Source organism: Drosophila elegans, unplaced genomic scaffold (genome assembly GCF_018152505.1).
Source record: "Drosophila elegans isolate 14027-0461.03 unplaced genomic scaffold, ASM1815250v1 contig_208, whole genome shotgun sequence".
Classification (NCBI taxonomy): Eukaryota; Metazoa; Arthropoda; class Insecta; order Diptera; family Drosophilidae; genus Drosophila; species Drosophila elegans.
The window spans coordinates 21,681,716-21,705,512 of record NW_024545578.1 but is presented as its reverse complement, the minus strand read 5'-3'; the positions used below and the strand labels follow the sequence as shown (position 1 = coordinate 21,705,512).

General features: G+C 35.2%; 2 protein-coding genes across 2 annotated transcripts; one reads left to right on the top strand and one right to left on the bottom strand.

Annotated features, from left to right (window-relative positions):
* The first annotated feature begins 10,138 nt into the window (after positions 1-10,138).
* On the top strand, positions 10,139-18,986 carry LOC108142817 (cysteine-rich motor neuron 1 protein). Its single transcript, XM_017266878.1, has 6 exons — positions 10,139-10,386; positions 12,558-13,108; positions 14,760-14,890; positions 17,398-17,594; positions 17,653-17,780; positions 18,523-18,986. Exons 2-6 carry the CDS (start codon positions 12,750-12,752, stop codon positions 18,539-18,541), a joined length of 834 nt encoding a protein of 277 aa, XP_017122367.1. The 5' UTR covers positions 10,139-10,386; positions 12,558-12,749; the 3' UTR covers positions 18,542-18,986.
* Positions 15,115-17,389, bottom strand: LOC108142818. The gene is made up of 3 exons (XM_017266879.2): positions 17,117-17,389; positions 16,746-17,066; positions 15,115-15,855 (listed from the first exon to the last, which is right to left on the bottom strand). Exons 1-3 carry the CDS (start codon positions 17,174-17,176, stop codon positions 15,700-15,702), a joined length of 537 nt encoding a protein of 178 aa, XP_017122368.1. The 5' UTR covers positions 17,177-17,389; the 3' UTR covers positions 15,115-15,699.
* Positions 18,987-23,797: the final 4,811 nt, after the last annotated feature.

Here is a 23,797-nt window from a genome sequence, read left to right as displayed (position 1 = left end):
GTCTTAGTTATTAATTTTTTTTTGTTTGAGAATTTATTCTAATATAAATTTTCCAGTGCCAGGTCCGAGCTAACTGGGATTCATTTTAGTCGGCTGTCTTTGCTAAATCGGCCCGCAGGAAGCGCTGATAAGAGCCAACGACTTGCGGTTGTGAGCGGCATATAATGCTATGCATCCCCTACAATCCAACCCTACTGACTTCCCCTATCCGAAAAAGTATCATCCTTGGATCCTCCGGTATGCTTAAGTAGGGGGCGTGGCTCGTGTGGTGCTGTTTGGAGCTGGTGTAGCTGCCAAATGATAATTTATGGGCGGAACTCTATGAAACTTTGAGGTGTCAAGAAATCTGTTAGCAAAAGTCCCAGTTTTTCGCTTTCAGGGGGAGAAAGAAAAAAAATAAAAAAAGAAAAGGAAAAAGAAGGAGGGTCTGAGAAAATGTTCCCTGAAATAAATGTTCAAGTCATGGACTTAAGTGGGCCAAGATGAATTTGACTACGTTAAGGTGGGCACAAATTAAAAGCAGCAAATCAACATGTTCTACTTAACTTGGTAAAGTGAAAGTGGGTAAAGACAAAAGGGGGAAAAGAAAAAGGGAAAAGTGTGCAACGCAACGGAATCCGAGGGGCAGGAACCTAAGTTGAGTGAGTTATAAAGCCAAAAGCGGAAAGTTGAACGAAAGGCTTTGCTAGGTGAAGCAAATAAAAAGGTTTAAAGTAAAAAACCAAAAGGAAAATGTGAGAATGACAACGACTTTGTTTTGTGTAAAATGGGTAAAGGGAATGTAAAATAATTTAACCAGTCAAAAAAATGCAACCTTTAAATGTATTAAAATTTTGTAATTAAACCAAACCATCCTTAATGCTATCTAAAATATATGTTGTGTTCAACTCAAATAAATGTTAAATAAAAGTTTCAAATTATAGCTTATATTTTGTAAAAAGTTTACTAAGTGAGTTTATCTTAAATGTTTGCTTAAATTAAATAATAATATAACTTTATTACTTTGAAGAAAATTATTACAAATGTTTGTTTCCTAAAAATATTACTTACTCACAGAATATATTTTGTGATTCGCATGAAATTTCTTATCAAGTTCTTTCACTTTTCTTTGTGATAAGTCATTAGCAAAAAGATAAGATTAGACATTTCACTAACAAATTAATAAGCGTCTGTATTTGTATTTTTGCAAAAGAAATCAATACAATATGAATCATAATGAAATCCATTGTTACGTATTTTTCGTTAAAGGTATTTTGTGTTATACTTGTACATTTATTATTTTCCGTCACTTTTTATTAATGAAATACCAGATCATCAAATTCCTTCACTTTTCTGTGCGATAAGTTATTAATAAATACATTATTATCTATTATTTAATGGCACACTTATCTCCCATGTGAGCTGACGCCAAGGTCACATGCCGAGGCTCACAGCCGCCCACCTTTTGCCACCCATTTGGACTCGACGAAAAGGTCTCAGTGGATAAAAGAGACACTTGACAGTGACAGTGTAAGGAGATGATGATGAAGAAGAAGTGCGGAAACCGCTGGGGAAAATTTCAACATCATTTTGTGTGTGCATTTGAGCGATTACCCAAGTGATTACGGCTAGATGCACAAAGCCAGCACCTGACACCTACTAGACAAACAATTCATAATTTCGAGAGAGCTTGTCTTCATCGCGGTTCACATTTTCGACCATTACTTTCCTCGACCCACTCTTCTTGGCCATCATTTGAAGCTAACGAGTTATTTCTGCGTTTCAGCTTGGATTTTCCCTCTTTTCCTTACAAAAAACGTCGCTCATTTATTTTGATTACCTTTTCGCAGAAAGTCAACAGCAGATTTTCTCTCATCCTCCGTGTCCACTTCCTTTTCTGCTTTGTTTTCACTTCCATTTCACCATTTTTTTGCTACCCATTTCGCAATGGGCCATCTTTCAAAATAAATGTATCCCCTTCTTATCTGAGAACGTTTGTGGAAAATGTGGGGTGAAAAGTGAAAACTACGGCAGTGGGAATAGAGCTATTCTAGTATTTACAGTGGTTTTATAATAATTTCGATTAAGACTTTAGCTTAAGCAAGTGAGTTAGGGGGGTTGAGCTGTGCAGTTGTAATAAATAAACAGTTAAGTTGTTAAACAGAGCAAGTTAAGAAAATGGAATTTAAGTTTAAGTGAAAAATCTTCCAGTATATTCGTTTAATTACAAATATTTAGATTGAATTAAACAAAATCAAGAAACATATTTGTTTCGAATTATAATTTTCTATTTATATGTAGTTTTGTGTAGTTTTGGTTTTAAAACTTTTACTTTTCCTTCAAAGTTAAACCTTAATTTTCCATTCTACTTACAAATAAATGCTTACCCAATCCCCATTTTTGCAAATAGAAAAAGCTAAATTGGATCATCGAAACTTATTTATTTGCAAATAAAACGATCAAAATTTTGTTATTTATATTTATATAGTATGTTATACTTAAATCAAATAACCTTTTAAAGCTTATAAAATATAAAATATATAAAAATATATATTACAGAAAATACATGCATTTATTATGGGCGGCCTTTAAATAAACTTATTTGATTAACAAACTACAGGATATATTAAAACCAAAATTATGGCTTGCCCCTATCCAAAAGCGGTCACATTAAGCTAAGGATTATACCCAGTCTACCCAAAACTAATGGGGTTCCTAGCGAAATAAGAGAACAAACTTTGTAATTTCCGATTGACCACGGTAGCCTTATCGCCTGCTTTTTCGCAATTGGATGAATTTTAGCTGCGGACTTTGAGTCATGGTGGCGCATCAAGCGTTGATGAGCTTAACTCCCAGGCGACACTTTTGTCCGAACAAATTTAGTGTACAAGAGACTCTATCAAATCCCACCGCCCACTCACGATGACTGCAATGCAATAATAAAGTTAGCAGAAGGATCTACGTCGTTCCGACGCTTGTCTAACCGTTTCCGGAACCTGCTTCCGTTCCGCCTTGACTCCGTTACGTCTTTTGACGACAACGACGGGTCCGGACGGAGAAGTCGAAGGCCCCGAAGGCCCGTTACCACCAAATTCCATTATGGGACTGCTCGTCCATTGTTTTCCCAGTCCAAAGGGGAGGAAAGCCCGGAAAACTCATGGCCTGGGTAAAGGTCTTGCGCCGTGCCCTTTTCCTTCATGTTACGTTGTACACAAAATTAATATTACAATTTTTGCTTGCTTTTAACCCGCCTGTCATATAAGAGCGAAATAATTTCGGAAAGCATATTTCAAAATGAAATTTTCTTGCGGCTGGCTGGTATGCGGTGAAAGGCGGTGAAGAGCGGCCAATGGGCGTGGCATTTAGTCTAAAACAAATGTTTGTGCGGTCTGGTCTGGTTTGGTTTGCTCTCGTCTACGGTGTGCGGTCCACGGCTCCTGGGAAGTGGCCTGTTTTATAATGAAATAAATTTCATTTGCTCATTGACTCGATGACGATGTCGACAAACCAGAAGGATCCTATAAGAATGGAAGAGTACGCACTGGGGGAAAAATGTTGATAGAAAATAAATGTTTTTTGTATGACTTAAGATTTTTATGAGATAATTTTATGAATTAAACCCAATACTAAAATAAATTCCTAAGACTTCAGCTTACTAAGGGAATTGTGTAGTTAAAAAGCAAAAACTTTGAAATTTTTTCTCAGTTCAGCATAAAATTAAATAAATATTTAATGACATATAAAATCTGTTGTCAGGATCTATTGGGTACAAATTAATATAATCTACACCTTGCAAATATATTTGAAAACTGCTCAAGTTCTTTCTTTTTAAAGATTTAATTGTGTAAGACTAATTCAAAAATAATTTGTATATAAATTGTATATAATGTATTGTTATACATATACTAAATAAATAAAACTGACTGAGAAAGAAAAAAATAATGAAAGTAAGGAGACAAAATTTTTTTTGGTTTTATTTATATATATTTATATATTGATGTTAAAAATATAAGACTTACAGGGAAACATAGAGAACTTTCTTCTTTTTTTTCATTAATGTTGATTAAATTTTTAAATTATTTATTTGGATTAATTGTTTAGAGCTTTATTTATTTAAATTTTGTTTTTTTTTTAAGGTGTTCGCCTGTTATGGAATAGATTTCTTTATAAGTGTTGATTTAATACTGGACGGCGCTTGTGTTTTGAGGGATTCATTTTTTTTTGACTGAAGATATGCTGACTGATGTCTTGAAAATATTTCTCCCAGTGTAGTGGGTGGCTAAGGAGGTTTGCGGGGGGCGGCGGCGCGGAGTGGGCGGAGTCTGGCCGACATGTGTGGCCAGGCATGAAGGAGCTGGCCCGGAATTTGCATGCTCGAAACTGGAGCAAGCGTACAAATGCCGGAGATGCGGACGGATTCGGTGATGCGGGGATGTGGATGTGGATGTGGATGGGGGAATGTGGGCTTTTGGCTGCATGTGCTCGCAAAATCAACGGAACGGGCTCGACATTAAGTGCTCCGGCCTGGTCGGTTCTCCAATGCCTCAGTCGTGAGTGTTTGCATATCTAAGGTATTAGGACTTGTGCGAAATGAAATATGGCATAGTTGACAAAGGAGCGGATGGAAGATGGCATCTATATTACACATTACATATAACATTTTACCTTGCCTGCCACAGGCACCGGCAGCAGCCGGAAAAGCGGAATCAGGAGCCAAACCCTTTGGCAAATATTGATGCTGGGGTAGATCGGTCCTCTTGAAAAGGACACCTGCATTTGATGGGCTACCCCAGAGGATTTTCGGGCAGGCGAGCGTATCATTGGGCCTTAAGGGGCCATAAAATTTTGATTTAAAATGGCCCGAATAGTTGTATTTTATTTGAGAGAAAATAACAATTTCAGGAATTTTGTGAGTGCATCCATTTCACCGAACATAAGCGGATTTTTGGCTTAATTGTAGCATTTACTTAAAGTTTTCTTGCACATTGTCTTTTTGTTATTCGCTCATATTTTAGCAAGTGTGTACAATAAGCAGTCATGTGAATTAGCTAAGTTTTCTTTTATGAAACATATTTTAGGGAAACTTTGAGGAATTTTCATGCCAACTCAGGAATTTGTTATAGCTTGGAGACTAATATAAACCTCTGGGGACCATCAACACGTTGCTGTCTTGAGTGATGCCCTAAATCATGACTGGGCGCCCAAAGTACCTGGGGTTTGTTTGGAAAAATACTTTGATTAGGTCAAGCAAAAACTTGCATTGTGATATTCAATAATAATAATGTTTGCTTTTGTTTGAAACAACTAAAATTTTATAAACTAACATTTTAACTTATCGAATTTTTAAAATATGAAAATGTTTTATTTAAAAAAGAGCCCAATATTTTTATAAAAAAATAAGGAAATTAAAAGAAAAGTTATTTTGTTTTTACCATTTTACATTTTATACAACAAAATATTAACAAAGAAATATACGTAATGTAAATAAATAAATGTACTATGCTTTTATCATTGAAGAAGCTAGATTTAATTTAACCATATAATATCAAAAGTAGCATATGTATGATTTTTTTTAAATTCCAAAAATCTTATATCTCCTTTTAGTTTCCAACCGGCTCAGATTCTTACCGAAACAGGATGTGCAACTACCTGCCAGGATATCTGCCCGTCTAAAGCTGACATTCGAGGCCACGTGAAAAGGCCAAATTCCTCATATGCTGACATTACTGTGGTTATATCTCCACCTGTCCCGACTTTGCGTCCTGGCTGTGCATTAAATGCCACTCAGCCAGTCGGCTTTAGTTTCACTCATTTTCCGCGGCATGGTTATGTGATGGAGGCGGGGTTTTTTGGGCGGAAAAGGGGGCGGAAAGTGGGGAGCTGCATACTTTTCCAGCAGTGCGCTCCACTTTGTGTGCGGCATGCCACAACGCTCTGGATCTGGATGGCAATGCAACAAAGCGGCGACGATGATGATGACGATGCCACTGTGTTGCGTCATGTAAAAGATAAACAAGTCGACATTTTGACAACCTAAAAAAAAGGAGGAAAACAAAAAAAAAAAAAAAAAAAACCCCAGCGGAATGAAAGAAGACAGCAACAGACGACGACGACGACGACGACGACGGGTAAAAAACAAGATGGAACAATGGATGATGATGGCATTGCGAGGACTCCATGAAAGTCGCCCATCAAATAATCGAAATCAACTTTCAACTTCCAACTTTGGGTCCTGCAATTTATATGCAAATTTCATTAAAGCAAATGCGGATGTTTGGGGGTTAAAATATCCGCTAGTGCTGCTATCCGCCACCAGCTTTTCAAATTTCTTCCCCGCCAAAGTAATTGAAACGAGAAATATGCATTTGACCAGAACTTTCCTCCTCCAAACCAAACTCCGCCCCAACTTCTTTGCTGCGACTCGGCTAATGTAATTTAAAATGGACGAGTGGCAAATTACTCGGCCACTGCGGACATACCACAAGCCCCACAAGCCCTCAAAATCCGGCGACTATAAAGCCAAAGCGCAAAAAAAAAAAAACACGCAAATTACCCCGACGCAAATCCCTTAAAAAAATTGTTCAAAATAAATTGTGTGGCCGTTGCGTAAATTTGGTTTTCTTTTTTTTTTTTTTTGCCGGCTAGGATTGGCTTGGATTAATTTGTAATTCAAATTTATTTCGGAATAATGGTTAATTGGGTGGTCGCCGGCGATCTGGGACAATGGATAATAAAAGTTATAAAATATTTTACGGTTAACTTTGAAAACAAAAATAGCTAAGTGTTTTGGTTAGGTGTGAAGTTTTTAGAATGGTTTTTTAATTTACTAAAAGTCATATAATCTTTCTAGAAACTAGAAGAAAATAGATTTTATAAAATAACATAAACTTTTGGATTTAATAAAAATATCTTTTAAACATTTACTTACATTTTTAATATTATTTAATAATTTGTAATATATTATTATCAAATTTTAATTCCTTTTTATTTGCAAACAAAAAATATTCTCTTATATTCTGCTATTTTCTACATTTTAAGTGTCTGTGGAACAAACAGTGAATTTCAAAACAGAAAAATTTGTATAATAAAATCAGTAAAAATATGTGCTTACCATTGTGGCCCGATTTTATGTCGCACTTCAACCGAATATCTCAATTAGTTCCTCTTGCCCCGATTTGAGTTTGTCTCTCGAAATTAACATTTATTTATTTCTGAAGCATACTCAAGCTCTGCAACTTTGAATCCCGTTTTTGTGTTTGTGCAGCAAACTTGCCCAAGTTTTTCAGAAAGTGTTGCTTCTGTCCGAATCTGACTGCCTCGATATAATTGCAGATTACAAGCCACCCCGTTTCGATGGAAACATGGCAACTTTTTTTTTGTAGCCCAGCTTGCTTTCCCTCACCGTTTTCCGCCCGGCTTTGATGGTCTCATTTTCCAGCCGCAGCCTCTCCATTTGTAGCAAACTTTTTGTGTGCGTTTTTCTCGTGCTTAATGTTTTATGACGTACTCGAAAACTCACAAAAAAAAGACGAAAATATGAGAGAAATATGTATGGCTGAAAAGAACACTTCAATTTTTGTTTAAATGCCAATAAAACTGTCATCAAAAAGTTGTTAAGTAATGAAACATTGAAAATAAATGTGTGCACCGACTGCGGGAAGTCTCTTTTTCCCTCCTCTACTCTTGGTTTTTTTTTTTCTTTTTGACTTGTTTCCCCGACCATCGGGGCAAACTTTTGCCTCTGGCAATTGTTCAAGAATTAATAGGCGAAATGCTGCACTCTGTGGGTTGGGGGCACTTACAATTTAAGCTGCTGCCACCCACCCACCACACAGTTGCACATTTACTTTTTGCAGCATATCAAGTCGAACGCACAAGTTTTCGATATTTTTTCATGTCCACCTACCCGCACAGAGAAAAATCTAAATACAAAAAAATCTATATTTTCCTCTGAATTTAGGTTTATGTCTGCATGGAATAAAATTCATAAAAAAAGAAGTCTAATTTTAAGCCTAACAGCTTAGCACGTGATTTTCACAAATATTTAAAATACTATATTTAAAACTTAATTAAGTCTACTACTACTACTACTTTTTATATAAAAATATTTATAATATATAAATATATATTAATATTTTAAACCAAATGTCTGTTTAAACTAATTGTAATGAAAACACCAAGTTCCATTAATTCAATTAGCATGATTGTAATTATGTACATATGTATTAAATAAAAGCAAATGTTCTTATTGCTGATTTATTTCCAGGTTTTGTAATTTTTTACTTAGTTCGCTTTGTAGGGTTCTGGCAAAAAATGGCAACGATTTTTTTCATTTAAATGTATTCAACAACCAATATTGATATTCCAAAAAAAATAAAGCATAAGCTTGTTTTATACCTCATCTGATGTTATGACTCCCAATGGGATACCGCATCGATTACCTGTTTTTTTCTCACTGCATCGATTTTTTTCATATTCTTGGTTCAGTTATTTTTGTCAATTTTTTTTTCGGTGAGTTGAACGTTTTCTTTACGTTCCATTATTGTTGTTAAAAAAGTTTTGGCCTGCTCATAATTCCCGATTGCTCTTTTGTTCAATTGTAAATCTGCGGGGGGAAGGGGGAGTTGGTGCTGGGGTTTTGGTGGTCAGGGGGTGGTTGGGTGGTAGCCAGCAGCCCGAGTCCGCAGTTGTTTTACGCAACATTTACTGCGGCATTGGACTCATCTTTGGTGGGTGGATGGAAGGAAGGGGGAGGGGGAGGAGGGGCGAACGTGTGCACCCACATCTCTGAAACTCGGACTTGAACTCTCTCGTGTACTTTTGGTCTCAAACGTCTGTTTTACGCTAATTGGAAAAGTTGCAAGTTTTTTGGCCTGCTTTTTAGAGGGGCTAAAATGATAGGCCCGTGCGGTGTGTGGCTTTTATTGGAGGCAAATCGCTTGGAGCGATGCTTATTAGCAGCTGACACGGTTGCCTCATCATCAAAGTTGTGGCCTAAACTGCGAGCAGCTTAAAATTACGTATACAAAATAATCACAAGACAAACGACCCAACGACTTTCATACTTTTAAATTGGCCATTAGCCTGCTTCGCTCAGATTAAGCTTAGGCTAAAGCCCCTGCATCCTGCTCTTTATTTGTAATTATAATAAACAAAAATGACTTTATATTTTGAAGGATGTTTCTGCATCCGCTGTTTGCTCTCATCGCTCGCGCCATAATCGTCAAGAGTGGTTTGCTATTGCGGCGTTTATGCGACGCCTAAAATTGTGTTTTGCAGAGTACAGATGATTTTTATATTTTAATTGGTAATTCAATTTTTTAATATTTTTCTAGATTTGCAAAAGAGATTTTAGGGAGTTGACCTGCATATAAAAAGAGAAATCTTTTTTTTTTAATTCCAATTCAACATGTAAATGTATAGTCCGAGAATTCTCGACTTTGTTACCAAACTAAGCTGTTTTTAGAAAAATTTTAAAGGCGTTGCAATACAAGCATAAGCAAATACTTACTTCAAGCTTAGATAAGAGATGTACATAAAGGCAATTGAAATTACAACCCCACGAATTTAAAACGAAAAAGAAATTGAAGATTTGGAAGGAGTTTAACTACATCAACATGTACAAAAATTCTAAAAAAAATCTAAGCCTTAACTGTTATTTGGGGTTAAAATCACAATCATTTGTTGACCCGCTGAATTCCAATGAGTCAAGTAAGAAAAAAGGTTTAAAACATTCAAAAGAGTTCAAGAAATATTTAATTGTTTGAATCAATTTATAAATAGTCAAACTCTATCAATAAAGTTTAACATTAAGTTGAAAACGCTTACAAATCCCAAGATTTGTCTAATTCGTGAATAAACCCTTTATTGAAAAAATGGGAAAATTTCTCTCAAAGTAAAAAAAAAACATTATTTCGAAATCTACTTCCGTATAAACCCAAATTAAACGGGTCCTACGAGAGTCCTTCGCGTGTTGTGACTGATAACTCTGCCTTCCAGGCTCAACTGCAAAGGCGCCTGCGCGGTGAGCGAAAATAGGGGGATATTTTCTGTGGAGGGCCCAGAAGCAAGAACAAAGACACGAGCATATCCCCAAATCGGAGCGATATGTGTCCGTTCTAACTGGCAAAAGGTCTATGCAGCGACGGCGGCAGCTGGTTAGTTCAGTCTCCTGCCATAAATGGCCGCGTGCGGCAGACAAAAGCGCATGAAAAATTCATTGGGATTCGGCGGAACCGAAAGTTAAACGTCAGGACAGCGACAACCATAACAAGAACGACAACAACAACAATAGCAATAACAACAACAACAACAATAATAGCCAGAACAACAACGACGAGGACCACTATAGCGTATAGCATATAGAGCGACTGCTAGTCCTAAACGTCTATCGTTAGGTGTAACGAGGTGTGTGCTCCTGTGTGTGTTTGTGTGTGCAAAGGCTTTGTGACTGTGTCGGTGGCGTTGTTAAAAAAAAAAAAAAAAAATGAAACACAACAAAAACTGAATGCCAAATTGAAAGTGGTTGACAGGCAACTGAAAAAACAACAGCAATGGCAATAATGTTGAGTGTCCTTTCGGCCAAGGCAAAGTGAAAGCAATACTCGCCAGAAAAATAGAGAAAACACACACAAAAGCGACAAAAATAACTCGCAATTGACAAAAGTTTATTATTTTACCATTGATTTCGAGGCAAATAAACTGCGCAACAATTTCGAAAATATATTGAAGTAGGTTAGGATTGTTTGGCTGGTTGTGGATTGGGTGTCGCAGGACATCAAACGTTTAAATACAAATTAGTTAGGCATGTGTTCTAACAAATTGGATTTCCCTTTCATGCCATCTCGCTCACCTACGCGTCGTAGCATCTCTTTCATTGTTGAATTTTCAACAACTTTTTGGCATGTGGCATACTTTGTGGGGATTCGTTGAAATTAATTTCCGACGTTTTTTGCTTGCTGTTTCGATGTATTTTTCCTTTTTTGTGCTGTATTGGCAGTGAGTTCATTTTCCAGGCACTGATTTTGGCCCTGACCACGTTTGGTTAATTAAGCTGCCGAAGTTGTCGAAGTGCGATTTGAAGCCAGCTTGATTAAATGAAGGTGTATGACACCGTCAAGGTTTTGGGGAAGTTAAATGGGAAAACTTTAATTGCCAAAAACGGTCGTGGAAACTTTCTCAACCTAACGAACAAATCAGTTGGTCTTGTTTTCAAATATGACTTTTAAATTTAAACCAGATTAAGTTTCTCGCAAACAAAGAAGACGCAAAATGAGCATTAGTTTACAGAAAGTAAAAATACAAGTTTGGGATCATTTCATAGTTAAAATTTATTCAATTAATAACTGTACATTATGAATGGCACTTGCTACTTAGCAAATTATTGCCCTAATGCATTTAAAAATAAAAAATCCAAAGCAAGCAATCATTTAAACTATTCTTTATTTTAGAAATCTGTTCAATAATTTAACTTATTTGATCATTTATTACATTTTAATATTATTCTATATCCGAAAAGTTTTCTCCGCTTTGCAATTTAAATTAAACGTGCAACAAAATGTATATACTTCATTCATTGTATACTAAGGCTTAAATAAAAACATTTTGATATTTAAATCTTTGATTGCTCACTGTTTTGTTATTAAAATTACTCGTAATGACACCAATCAAATCGGAAGGGCGAAATCATTATAATTGATAACTAGGCTTGTGGCTCTACTTACCAAATCGATATAAGTTATTGAGTTCACCATTTTATATTGTTGTGTAGAGGTTATTTGATCATATAACTACACATATTACCTGCCATGTAAAAAAACATGTTTGATTATAAAGCTATAATTCAGGGAAAAGGGAGAATACTAAAATATCACCTTTAATCGAATTTTTATTAATGCTCTAGGATAACACTTAAGACAGAACGCTTAAAGCATATTTATCAATGTCATGTTAAGGTTCAATTTGGGACAACACTTATTCGCTTTCACAGTATGATGTTTGTTTTTCGAACAAGTTGCTAAGATATTCGGAAAAAAAACATAAAAAACGTAAAAAAAAATTACTTAAATTAATATTCACGTTTTTTCAACCGGTAAATTTAGCCTACAGTAACGAATTTGTTGTCAGACAAATTGTAATATGAAATTAAGAAAGTATATTGCTTATCGATACTCGCATAATATTTAAGTTTTTATTTATATAATTCAAACCCAATAATTACAGATATTTCATTCGCTTTCATTCGAGAAGCAAGGTAAACTAGGTGAAATTGTACCAATAATTTTCTTTTATTTATTCCTGCCTATCGAAATTCACAATTACCCTAATTAATTAATGAATTGATTAGCTCATAAAGCGTCACCAATTTGGGATATTTCAATTTGGCGAACAAAATTCCGAACCATTTTACAAATTTATTACCACCGAAAAGTAGGCAGCGTAGATGAAATTTTAATGAAATTAGACCGGCAACCGATTTCCGCAAATTTCAATTGTAAAACGCCTATTCACGAGCATTTTCGGGAGCTGGGGAAGTTTATGGCATTTTAATCATTTGAGAACGCTCTTGCTCTTTGCAGTCAACATGCAAATTGCCTGTCCCGGACCCGGACCCCGGACCCGTACTCGCAGTAGTCGAACCCAGACCCAGACCCAGAGCCAGGACCAGAGCCCGACAGCCCAATCATCATCATCAGCGGAGGCAGTGGAACGGAAAGTGGAAGTGGAACGCACCGTCGAGCCAGCAGGGGCGCAATAAAAATTGCCTATAAATGGGCGGAAGTGCCAGGGGCGTGTGCAGGCGGCAGGGGGTGGCCGAGGGGAAGGATGTGCTACGCACAAGGACGTTGAAGGGGATCGGCAAACAACAACAGCAGCAGCGGCAGCAGCACCAGCACAACAAAGCCAAACTTCCGCATAGGATGCGCCCGAACGGATGTTATTTTGGCCGCCTGAACGTGAGCGCGTTGCTCATCTACTTGTGGTGCTATCTGCTCCTGATAATGGCAGCATCTGGCGGCAGCAGCAACGTGGTGAACGGACTCAAATGCTACTGCAATCCGAAGGAGTGCGACGTCATCCGCTCGCCCGACTGCCCCGGAAAAGGACTTATGCTCTGGGATCCCTGCAAGTAAGCACTCCAATTAAACAGATATTTTCTGGCCACCAAATGGGGGAGCCGGTGCCCCCGTGAATATTTCATCGTTTTTATGGCCAAACTAAACGGAGAAATTGATATTAGGTATTATTCCCGTCGTTTTATGTAATGTTCTTCACTCGTTCCGAGTCAATTGTATTTTGTTATGATAGTAGTGGGACAATTTAAAGTGCTCAAAAGCATAACTTTAAAGCACAGGCAAACTTAGGACTAAAAATCTTTTAATATTGTTCTACTTTTTCAAGAAAAATGAAAAGTGTACATAATTCTATTTAATGTACTTTATAAAATGCTGTAGTAAGTAGATTTAGACATATCTAAAAAACTATCGAAAAATCCTCCTTCATATGCAATTCGTGTTGGAATAAAAATATTTTTAGTAGTTAGTGATAATGATTAAGTAAATTTATCTAGTTGCCCCATTTGGTAAAAAAAAATTATTTTTATGAAAATATAAAAAAAAGATCTTAAACAGTAGTTTCAATTGCTATTTCCATAAGCTAAAAAACTAATATTTTCATGACCGCAGGTGTATGTGCATCAAAGTTTGGTATTAAAATCATTTTATTAGATTTTCTTTCTTTTTGAGTACGCTACATGTATGTAGTATTTATTGAATTTAAGTTAAATAAATAAATATAAGAAATATACAAAATATTTTAATTTGTATTTAATTTCCATGATATACCTTTTTTCTAAGTTTCTACATATGTTAATTTATCTCTTAATAGAAAATTTCGGCATTAAATGTGACTGTTTCAAGAATATCAATTGCAAAAACAAACTGCTAAAATTCAAACTAGGTTAAGTTCTTTTGTTTGTTTAATCATCAAACGAAATAGGCTTCTATTATTTTAGCGTGCTTGGTTTAGTGGTTGCCGAAACATTAGTGCATAATAACAAAGCTTTGGCGAGTCATCAATGCAATTATCAAAAATGTTTGTGCTTATCATCGTTTTTATGTTTGCTTAAATTAAGCATCAAAATACACTTAAAATTTAATAGCTTATAATAACAATTTTGATTGCATAGATAAAACTTATTATTTATGATGAAATTTATTTTTTAATTAACTAATTGTAATGTAAAGGTGAATCGGCTAGCAAACAGCTGAAAAGAAAAAATGTTAGTAAAAAAAATAAATTAAAATTCCCACACAATTGATAAGTAGCAATCACGTTTTGAAATTAATATAATTATTGATTTTAATGAAGGAATTCTTTTTGTATTTTAATATAATTGTCACGTGTTTTAATCCAATTTAATAGCGCATAGTCGGCAACATTATCATTGCTGTGATGCGTTAGTATTTAAATCAGACAGAATGGGTCAACAATTCGTAACCACACTATGACCTCAATAATTGGCCATGATATAATTAAGAGAGTCAGGCATCAGAGTGTCTCCTCTAAATTCCAATCCAATTCACATCGTGAGTCACGTACTGCTTAGGAATTCACATCAGGCACCCTTACTCCCCCACATCACAATACAGTGTGTTAACTAATTGTTAACGCTTATCGAATCCAAGACGGAATCGAATCAATTACTACTGGGATTCATCCATCTCTATTGCACGGATTATGCTCATATATTAATGTCATATACGTCCAACTATTCGCAGATGTTGTCGCATATGCGCCAAAACTTTGGGTGAGTCCTGCGGCGGACCAGGCGGATTTTCCGGTCAATGTGAGCCGCCCCTGCAGTGTGTGACCAAGCTGCCCATTAGCAGCGGATTGGGCGTGTGCATGGGTAAGTCGATAGATATGTGGAACCCACTAAATACACAGTGAAGAAAATCTACAAATTCGAAATCTTAAATTGAATGGAAAGCCTTTTTAAATTCAGACATTGTCAGAATATAACTAGGACTGTTCATAATCCTTTTTTAAATTAAATTTTAAAATTACTTGTTTTTTTTAACCAATTTCGATATTGTGTTTTTTAAATAGTCATACATAAGTCGTTACAAAAAATAATACCAAAAAAGATTTTATATAGTATATTAAGTTATCTTAACATAAACAAAATTTTTTTGTAAGTAAAAGTCAATAGATATGTAAACGCACCAAATACACATGGAAAAAACCTACAAATTAAAAATCTAAAAAAAGGCCTAGACATTGTTAAGAAAAATACTTACTAGAACTGTTCATAGTTCTTATTCTGGCGGATATTTCGTGTATTTTCTAATATAGTATTACTTTTAAAAAACTTGTTTATTCTTAAATCGACTTTGGTATTCATATATAAAAGTCGTTACTTACCAAAAATAAATTACTAGAAAAGAATTTTATTTAATAAATGAAATAATCTTAACATAAACAAAAATTGTTGTTAGCAAAATAGAAGAATATTAAATATTTAATAATGTTAAAGTTTAGTGAAAGTAACAACAATTGATATTTTATATATATAGATAAGATGTTCTCTCGTGTACTTTGTTGGTGAACATCTATTTTTTTCCAGTGCATACATAAAAAAAAAAGGGAGAGAAACACCAGCGAGCGGGTTATGGTTATGGAGCATTTGTATTTAGTCGCATCCATTATGCATTAACATCACGTATTATAGACCACAGAGCCCTCGATGAAAATGTTTGAAACCAGTTCGGAGCGCTTCAGCAATTTGATTCGCACTTGCCATTTGGCCTCCGGAGCTCCTGGTGGGAATTCGTCCGAAATAAATGTGTAGTTGCGGATCTCGTACAGTTTCCCCTGCATAATTTGATGGCATCAATTTGGTTTTTGTGTGTAATCGTGTTTGGGGAATTAATACGTCCCGGCCGTACGGCAATTTCCAATGAAAATGGGAAATGAAAATGAAATAACTGCAGAATGTTGTTCAAATTTAACTAGTTTTGCTCGTCGAGAGTGCCACAACATGAAATGTTGACAAATATTTGCTTTTATTTATTGAAAGTTGTTTCCCAATGGAAAATATTTATCTTCCTCACACTGGGGAGGGGCAAAGTTTTGCCATCGAGCTGAGCTACTGACTAAAAAACAAACGGAAGTTCTATTTCATTGAATTGCGTTCTCCGTTTGTTGTCATCGAAACATATTTATGTTTTCTCAGTTTTAATAAGATTGATAAACTAAAGCAAGTTGCTTTTGAATAAGATAATTTTGATGACAAACTCTTCCAGCTGATATGATGAAATAACAATTGCATTTTAATTGAAACCCGAGTGCTTCTGATTTTTCTTGAATTTAATGAGCTTTTTACTTTAAAATATATTTTTGCATACTTTTAAAAATCTTTAAAGCCTTTTTTTAAAACCCAAGTTATCTCTGGTTATTTATAAATTAATTTTGCGAAACAAAATTTAAATAAAAGTAATCTAATAAAATAATCACTCTTCTGTGCAAAATCAACTTAAATTCAATATTTTGCTTAAGCTGATAGCAAAAATCTAAAAAATTTAGAATTAAACTAAAAACTTGGATACAATTTTATCAAAACATGAGTTTTAACAAATAGCTTTTTACAAATTATATGCTATTGATAACCATTTTATTAACTGGTTTGAAGTAGTTTTTGTTTTGATTAAAATTCAAGAAGTTCCACTTCAGTTATTTGGGGAACCTGTTAATATATTACTCACCTTCATCACAGGACATTGGCTTGGCAAGTTACTGACACTTTTAAGTCTTTTGAACAATTTGCCAACGATATTGTTTTGATACATCGAGCCTAGGTACCTGCACCCATCCATCTTAAGATCGGCCACGCTCATGCGACTTTTATCCTTTTTGATCAAGTCGAACGTGGCATGAATGTCGAAGTGATCAATGGTTTGGTTCATACTAAATCGGGCCGATATTATGGCAATCCGCTTTCGCAAAAGTTGACAATTGACTTCATTAACGTATTTCTTAGATATAGCTGCGCAGTCCAGAGTTTTGATAACAATGTCATAGTTACTCTGGCAGATAAAATTTGTACATATTGTGGTTTCAGATTAAAAGAACAAACCTTTGCGGATCCGAGTTGTAGAGGAAGAAATATAACCAAAAACGAAAACCGAATGAACATTATGCCAAACTAAACATGAAAATGCAAAAGGAGTCGGCTTATATAGGCCCCCACTAATTTAAAGTAAACATCATCATAATCTCTTTAAATGCGCACAGAATCAAAGTTCATTTTGGGTCTTAATGAACATTTAATATGTGAATTAACGCGCACCAACAGTTTTCCGCTCCTCATAGCTTTGGTGTTAATAACTCTATTTGCTTTATTTGTTTTTTTAACAGATCTGCAACACCTGACCGCCCTGACCTACAGTCATCACGATAATTGTTCCGACAGCGATTCGATTGTTTTGCAGACGGGCTGCGAGATCACAAACAAACGCTGCCAGTGCTGGCCAACAATGCGCACCTGTCTCAGCGAACTGACCAGCGATGGGGGATCCCCCGGCGACTCCAGTTGGCATTTCAAGAACCTTGAGGTTGCTACAAATAGTACTCAGTAAATGCCTTTACTAATACCATTCTATTCCGCCACAGGACTGCCAGCTGAACTTGCAAAATCTAGTTAAGCTCGAACTCGAATTCGATGAAGACTACAAAATCTCACCGAGCAAATTCACATACAAAAAGCTGCGCAGAAAGCGAAAATCGTTAAGAAAACGCATGTGAGTATTTTATGAATTAAGTCAAAAGTTTTAATATCTATTAAATAAATTATTGTTATAACTAAAAAAAAATGTTTGCATATAATTTTTACATCGTTTAATGTGAAAATTTAGTTAATCAATTTCCATAAAAGAGCCAATTTCAGGCTAGCAACTGTTCAAGAATATATCATCAATTTCTTTAAATAATTTACGGTTTCAAAAGGATAAAATTGAAGCTAGAACCCAAGAATTCGCAATATTAATGTATATGGTTTTAAACTAAGATTACAATACCTAAAATCCTATAAAAAAAATATAATCGTGGCTTAATGAAAAGCATATATAGAAATATTTCTATAAAAAAGTCAAAAATGTCAAAATGAACAAAATTGGCTTTCAATGAATTTTAATTTAAAAATAAAAAAATGGTTTAATAATTTCATAAAAATTAAATTGACATTCTATTAGCTTTTATAGTTTAAGATATATCTATTCAAAATCTGTTGATACCGTTTATCTTACATTTAAAATTGATATAATCTGAAAAGTTTTATTTAAGAATGTAAATCTTGTTGCGACTTGTATTTATATTTTGAAATCAAATCGCTTGCATTTCAAATATAAGTGAAACCATCGACTTGTACTCCTTTTGGTGGTTTTAATTTTTATAAGGATTCCCTTAATTTCTTTAAATATTTAGAAAAATATTAAACAAAACAACATATTATTGACTTTTTCTAATGAATTGATTTATTTTCAGAATCATCTTAAAGGATTGAGGCTTCATTGGGCCATTGGGATCATCCTCTTTCTCAACTCTTAACTCAATAAAACCAAAAGGAAAATCTTGTACAGATAGTATGCTTACTTCTAACTAATAATATGGCTATTATAAATAACATATATATAACAACGTATAAATATACAAGAAGAAATATACATATGAGAAATAGACAAATTGTATGTGTCCTAAGACAATTGTTACTTTATTGTTTTTAGAGTGCGCGTACGTATGTATAAATTTGCAAATTTTTAATCCTACTGCCCAGAAAACAAAATATACAAACAATAACTGAACATATTTCAAGATTGTTGTTGCTTTAAAAATAACAAATACAAAGTGTGCAGAATGTTGGAATTTTCCATAAGCATAAGTCAATAATAACAATAACCCGAATGACAAATTTTGCTAACACGAAACCGCATTGAAAATATATAAGTGGCCAGAAAATAAAGTGGTTTTTTATTTCTACGGGATTGTTAACTGGATTTATATTTTGTAATTTCTTTATTATTATTTTTATTTTAAATTGTATAGCAACTCATAGTTCCGTTAACAGCCAATTAGCGTGCAGTTTCAGTTTTTGGGCCAAGTAACAGAGGCAACATTTCAAGCAGCAGCTGAAAGTATGCAACATTTAGGAAGCGTGTAGAATTAGTGTGTAAAAGGCATGTAGAATTCGCAAGTTCAGTTATAAGCCGCTAGATGTCGCAGCAAATCCTATGTAAGCCAAAGCACCCCTTGCAGAAGGCATACTAATTTGGTATAAAGTTTAATATATATAATATATATATATATATATATATATAATGCAAGACGATCTAGCCATATCCGGCTGTCCTACTGTGCGTTCATATCTACACAAAATTTTCTTTAATTATTATATATACAAGAAAGATTTTTAATTTAATAATTTCTTAACAAACAGAAATAACCATATGGTTTCTGGAGAGTATTAATTATTAATTTAAATGAAAATCACCGAAGTTAGCTTCTTATAAATACAGAGATAGCCTACCCTCTAGTTGAAGTTTATTTATAGAAAATTATATATTCTCTTAAAAGTTATTTAAACTCTTCCTACATATATTTTAATATTTTTATTAAGTATTCAAATATATTTATACAAACCTTTAAATAATGAAGATTGAAATCGATTGACTGTAAGCGCCTGAAGATTTCACTGCGTATCCAAGAAACCACTGACTCATCTGGCCTTAGAACTACCAGGCAAATAAAACGGCACTACAAAATCGAATCGAAAACCCTCTGCCCCAAAAATCGAGCGTCAACATCAACGGCAGTCGAGTGGGGTCAGTTCTTCATCTCCGAAAGATCAAAGATACACTTTGGCGCTTAAGTGTTTTCCCGCCAATCTCCAGCCTCATCGCCAGCTATCAGCTGAAGGAGTTCGAGATATTTGTTTCGCTTTTCGAATTGAGTTGTTATATTTCTGTGGCCCCGTGCACTCGAGTTCGTTAGGCACCTTAGTGGAGCAAACAAAAGCAATTAGACGGCGTCATCTGACAGCCTCAATGGAATAGTTTTCGGAGCGCATACCGAAGGAATGCCACAGCGTTTATCGATCGCCCTCTGATGGCATGTCCAACTGCCAATGAGATGGACCGGGCTGAATAAAACCATGTAAGTGAAATAAAAATGAGACGAGGGGGGGCCACTGTGTCCAGGGCGCAGAACAAAAGAGCTCGAGTGCGGAGGAGTGAGGTGTTAAAAATTCTACTCTTTATGCTCCTATTATGATTTGACTCGCTGCTTGTGGACTTTGATGGACATTTAAGATATAAAAAATCTCTGGTTGTGCACTTAAAAAAATCTAAAGACGATAAGATTGGTTATTTTCTGAAAAAGCGCCGCAACTTACTATTTAAAAAGTTAAACATATTTGATTAAAACAAACTTTTTATAATTAACACTTAATAAATATATCTTTTTAATCCTAAACCGAGTTAAATTTTGGAAATCTCTAAACCAGTGTTCAAATCCAAAACAAAAATTCTTTTTTAAAGTTAAAAAGTAATTATTTTACATAGAAATTCCTTAAAAATTCCTAGATAGATGGCACATTTTTTTTCAGTCTATATGTGTGCGTGGAGTTTTATATATCTTTTCAGCTTTTGTCTCAGTTGTTTGACAACCGATGCGTACAAATCAAAGCAGGAATCCAGAGTCAGGGGCCCCAAGCCCCGACTCGTCTGTTGTTTGATTAATAGCCGCACAATTGATATGTTAAGTGGTAAATTACGCCATTGGCACGCAAATGTATCTTCAAGATACATGCGTTTGTGTATAGACAAAAAACGGGCAAATTGTTGTTTGTTTAAGGCGCCGCTTTGGACGGAGATAAAAATCTGAGAGCTGCGCTATCGAGGCTCTGGAAAGGCGGAGCCTAAAGTGCGTAAAGTGATTTAATTTTGAATGGATGTCGGAGAAAGTTCATCAAACACACTCACTCGCTGGCCGGCATGCAATTATTCAATTATTCGGTTGACTTTTTTTCCCCGCTCATTGGGGAAGAAAAGCTTGGCATTTTACAAGGTTCGTTGGCTTAAATTAAAACCCATTAGTCTACTTTTAACACGCTTTCAGGGAGTCTCTGCTTGTTGTTGTTTTTATGGTCCCGTTTATATGTTTAAGCAAAACGAAAAACAAAACCGATTCAAACCGAGCCGAGGCGAACAAAAAATCCATTAAAGCCTTTTTGTATATTAGAAAAGCGAAACAATGGGGAGGGAGTTCGATTGATGTCATTAAATTTTTGCCACGCCATAAAATTCATCGAATTTTTGTTGTTTTATTGAAAAACCGCCGTAGAAGTGTTATAAAAATCATTTAAAAGTCGAGATTGCCGTAGCTTTGATGCTTTTTTGTGTTCTCTGCTTTGTTTATACTGCACGAAACCTTCGCTCATGCTCAACTAAAATGATTTAATTTCGAAACGTGCCTTGCAAATTTTATGATCAATTTTCGCTTTTAATATAGATTGAATGCCTCGTCGAATTATTTAAATGTGGCTGAGGCTCATTTATTTATTCTCTTCTTTTGTTTTTGCTTTGTATCAGATATCATGTGACGAAGTCGCTTTATTGGAATGCAAAAGTGAAGGAGGGAGCAGCTTTTTGATGATCAGCAACTGATTGAAATATTGTAAATTTTATGGATTTGATTTACGATATTTTAATAGAACAGTGATTTATGGCGGGTAAAATAAATCGAATCGTTTCTGAGACCAAAACGTGTTGGTTCTTAAATTTTTAATTTAAAATGATTCTTAACGTTTTAAAAAATAAAAAATATTTAAATTAATTATTATACGTTCGTTTCTATCAAAGAAATTAAATAAATTGGTTTATATTTGGTAAAGTTCTAATTTCAATAATGCAAAATAAAAAAATAAATGTCTCCATTTTTTTTTTTGATAAAATAAGTTCTTGTCTTGACTAAATTTAAATAATCAATTAATGCTATTGGCCATTTAAAGTCCATCTTCTGCCCCAGTAAATATCAATCTTCTTTAGGCTCCGATTCTTTCGATTGTTTTGCACATCAAAGCTGATGGAGTTGACTTCATTTCCATTTCTATTAAAGCATTGGATCTCTTGCTCGGCTTGTCTGCCACATAAATAAACTGTGGCAAATTCTCTAAGCCAACTCGCTGAAGGCCCATAAATTATACGGCGAAAATCAACAACTGAGGAGGCCAATGTGGTTGTTGTGTCATTTTCTCGGCGCGCTTAATAAACTACACACACTTTATGCGATCTGTGGTTCCTGTTGTTGTGGCCTGCCGATTGCTGTTATATGATTTCATATATCATCGGAGCCAAGGAGGACCCTCCTCGTTTTCTTCTTCTTTACTTATTTTTTTATTTCGCAGAGTTCAGTGTGTTCAGAATGCGCAGGCGTGCGGCATTTAGTTCAGCCTGTCGACTCTCGATTGTCCCTCCTCTTTTGCCTCCGACTTCCCGATTCCCCATACCCCATACCCCATATTGCCCAGCTTGTTTGTATATACTTTTTTGTTTGATAACATTTTATTGTCCGCTTTATAAATTATTGGCGTTTGCCGGGACTCGAGATGGGATTGGAATCGGGTTGAGAATCGGGTTCGGAATCGGGGCAAAAAGTATCCTTTTACGTTGTGCGTTTTTGGTATGCAACATATGTCCAAATTTGTGCAGCATACAAATAAATACTATGACAAAATACTGAGGTTTGCTTTATGATACCCTATATAATTAAAACATGTTTTTATTGAAAATATCCTAGTCTTTAATACTATTTTATAGAAATATGCTTTGCAAAACATTTTATTTACATTTACATTTAAAGTTCTGTTTATTTTTGTAACTATATTAAACTTCAACTGTTGTATCTTTAGTTTTATTGGTTCTTTAATCAAACTTGAAGGGTATCTGACCACTCCATCTATAGCTTTTAAGGACTCAAGAAACCGACTTGATTTTATAATTTTTCTTAGTTTTTTGCACTGCTCGGCTGGCCTGTTGAGTCTGCGCGTGTTTTGGCCTTTTAGGGCATTTTGGCCCTAAAACAGACAATTGAGTGTAGTGTGAAAGTTGCTTTAAATACTCTCGGTATCGGTATCGAGGCGTTCCAATGCTCCAAAGGCGATGATGCGCCGATCTCTGATGGAATGGGAGGAACGAGAACGAGTTGGGGCTGCCACCAACCAGCAGCCACCAAATCAAACCATTTATGTCTGGCTCATGCGACACATTTATCATCGTCAAGTTACAAAACTCACCTGCACCTGTCTGCTGCCAAGGGAACAAGAACGATACATATTGGGATGGGGAGGGGGAAATCGGAGGAGAGATATTTAATTATATATTGTACAAGGCACACCCGCTGGGCTGTATGGGGTTCCAATTCTCAAAGTCTTCTAACTGGAGCCCAGTAATGAGCTGGGCCCTACACTGCCAGCAACTAAATAACTCATATATATTGGGAACAATGAGAAATCTGTCCGGTATCTGTGGCATTCCATAATAGCTCTGGATACAAATTTATAGGGCTGCCAGAGGAGCGAGGCGCATTGATCAATCGAAATGATATAATTATGGGCAAGACTAAAGAGCGGCTCTGTGTAAATTGATATCAACAAATTACGCGAAAATATTTCAAAAATATTAACGAATGTGAATGATATAATGATGAGATGATGGATGCAGAGGCACTGTAAAAAAGTTATTAATAACACAGCAAGTAATAAGCC

Excerpts from the sequence above, each read along its gene's own strand:
- LOC108142817 (XM_017266878.1), top strand. The coding sequence starts at position 12,750 with ATGGGCGGAAGTGCCAGGGGCGTGTGCAGGCGGCAGGGGGTGGCCGAG. Across the intron at positions 13,109-14,759 it reads ATGCTCTGGGATCCCTGCAA|ATGTTGTCGCATATGCGCCA; the intron begins GTAAGCACTCCA and ends AACTATTCGCAG. Across the intron at positions 17,595-17,652 it reads GGCATTTCAAGAACCTTGAG|GACTGCCAGCTGAACTTGCA; the intron begins GTTGCTACAAAT and ends ATTCCGCCACAG.
- LOC108142818 (XM_017266879.2), bottom strand. The coding sequence starts at position 17,176 with ATGTTCATTCGGTTTTCGTTTTTGGTTATATTTCTTCCTCTACAACTC. Across the intron at positions 17,067-17,116 it reads TACAACTCGGATCCGCAAAG|AGTAACTATGACATTGTTAT; the intron begins GTTTGTTCTTTT and ends TTTATCTGCCAG. Across the intron at positions 15,856-16,745 it reads GCCAATGTCCTGTGATGAAG|GGGAAACTGTACGAGATCCG; the intron begins GTGAGTAATATA and ends CAAATTATGCAG.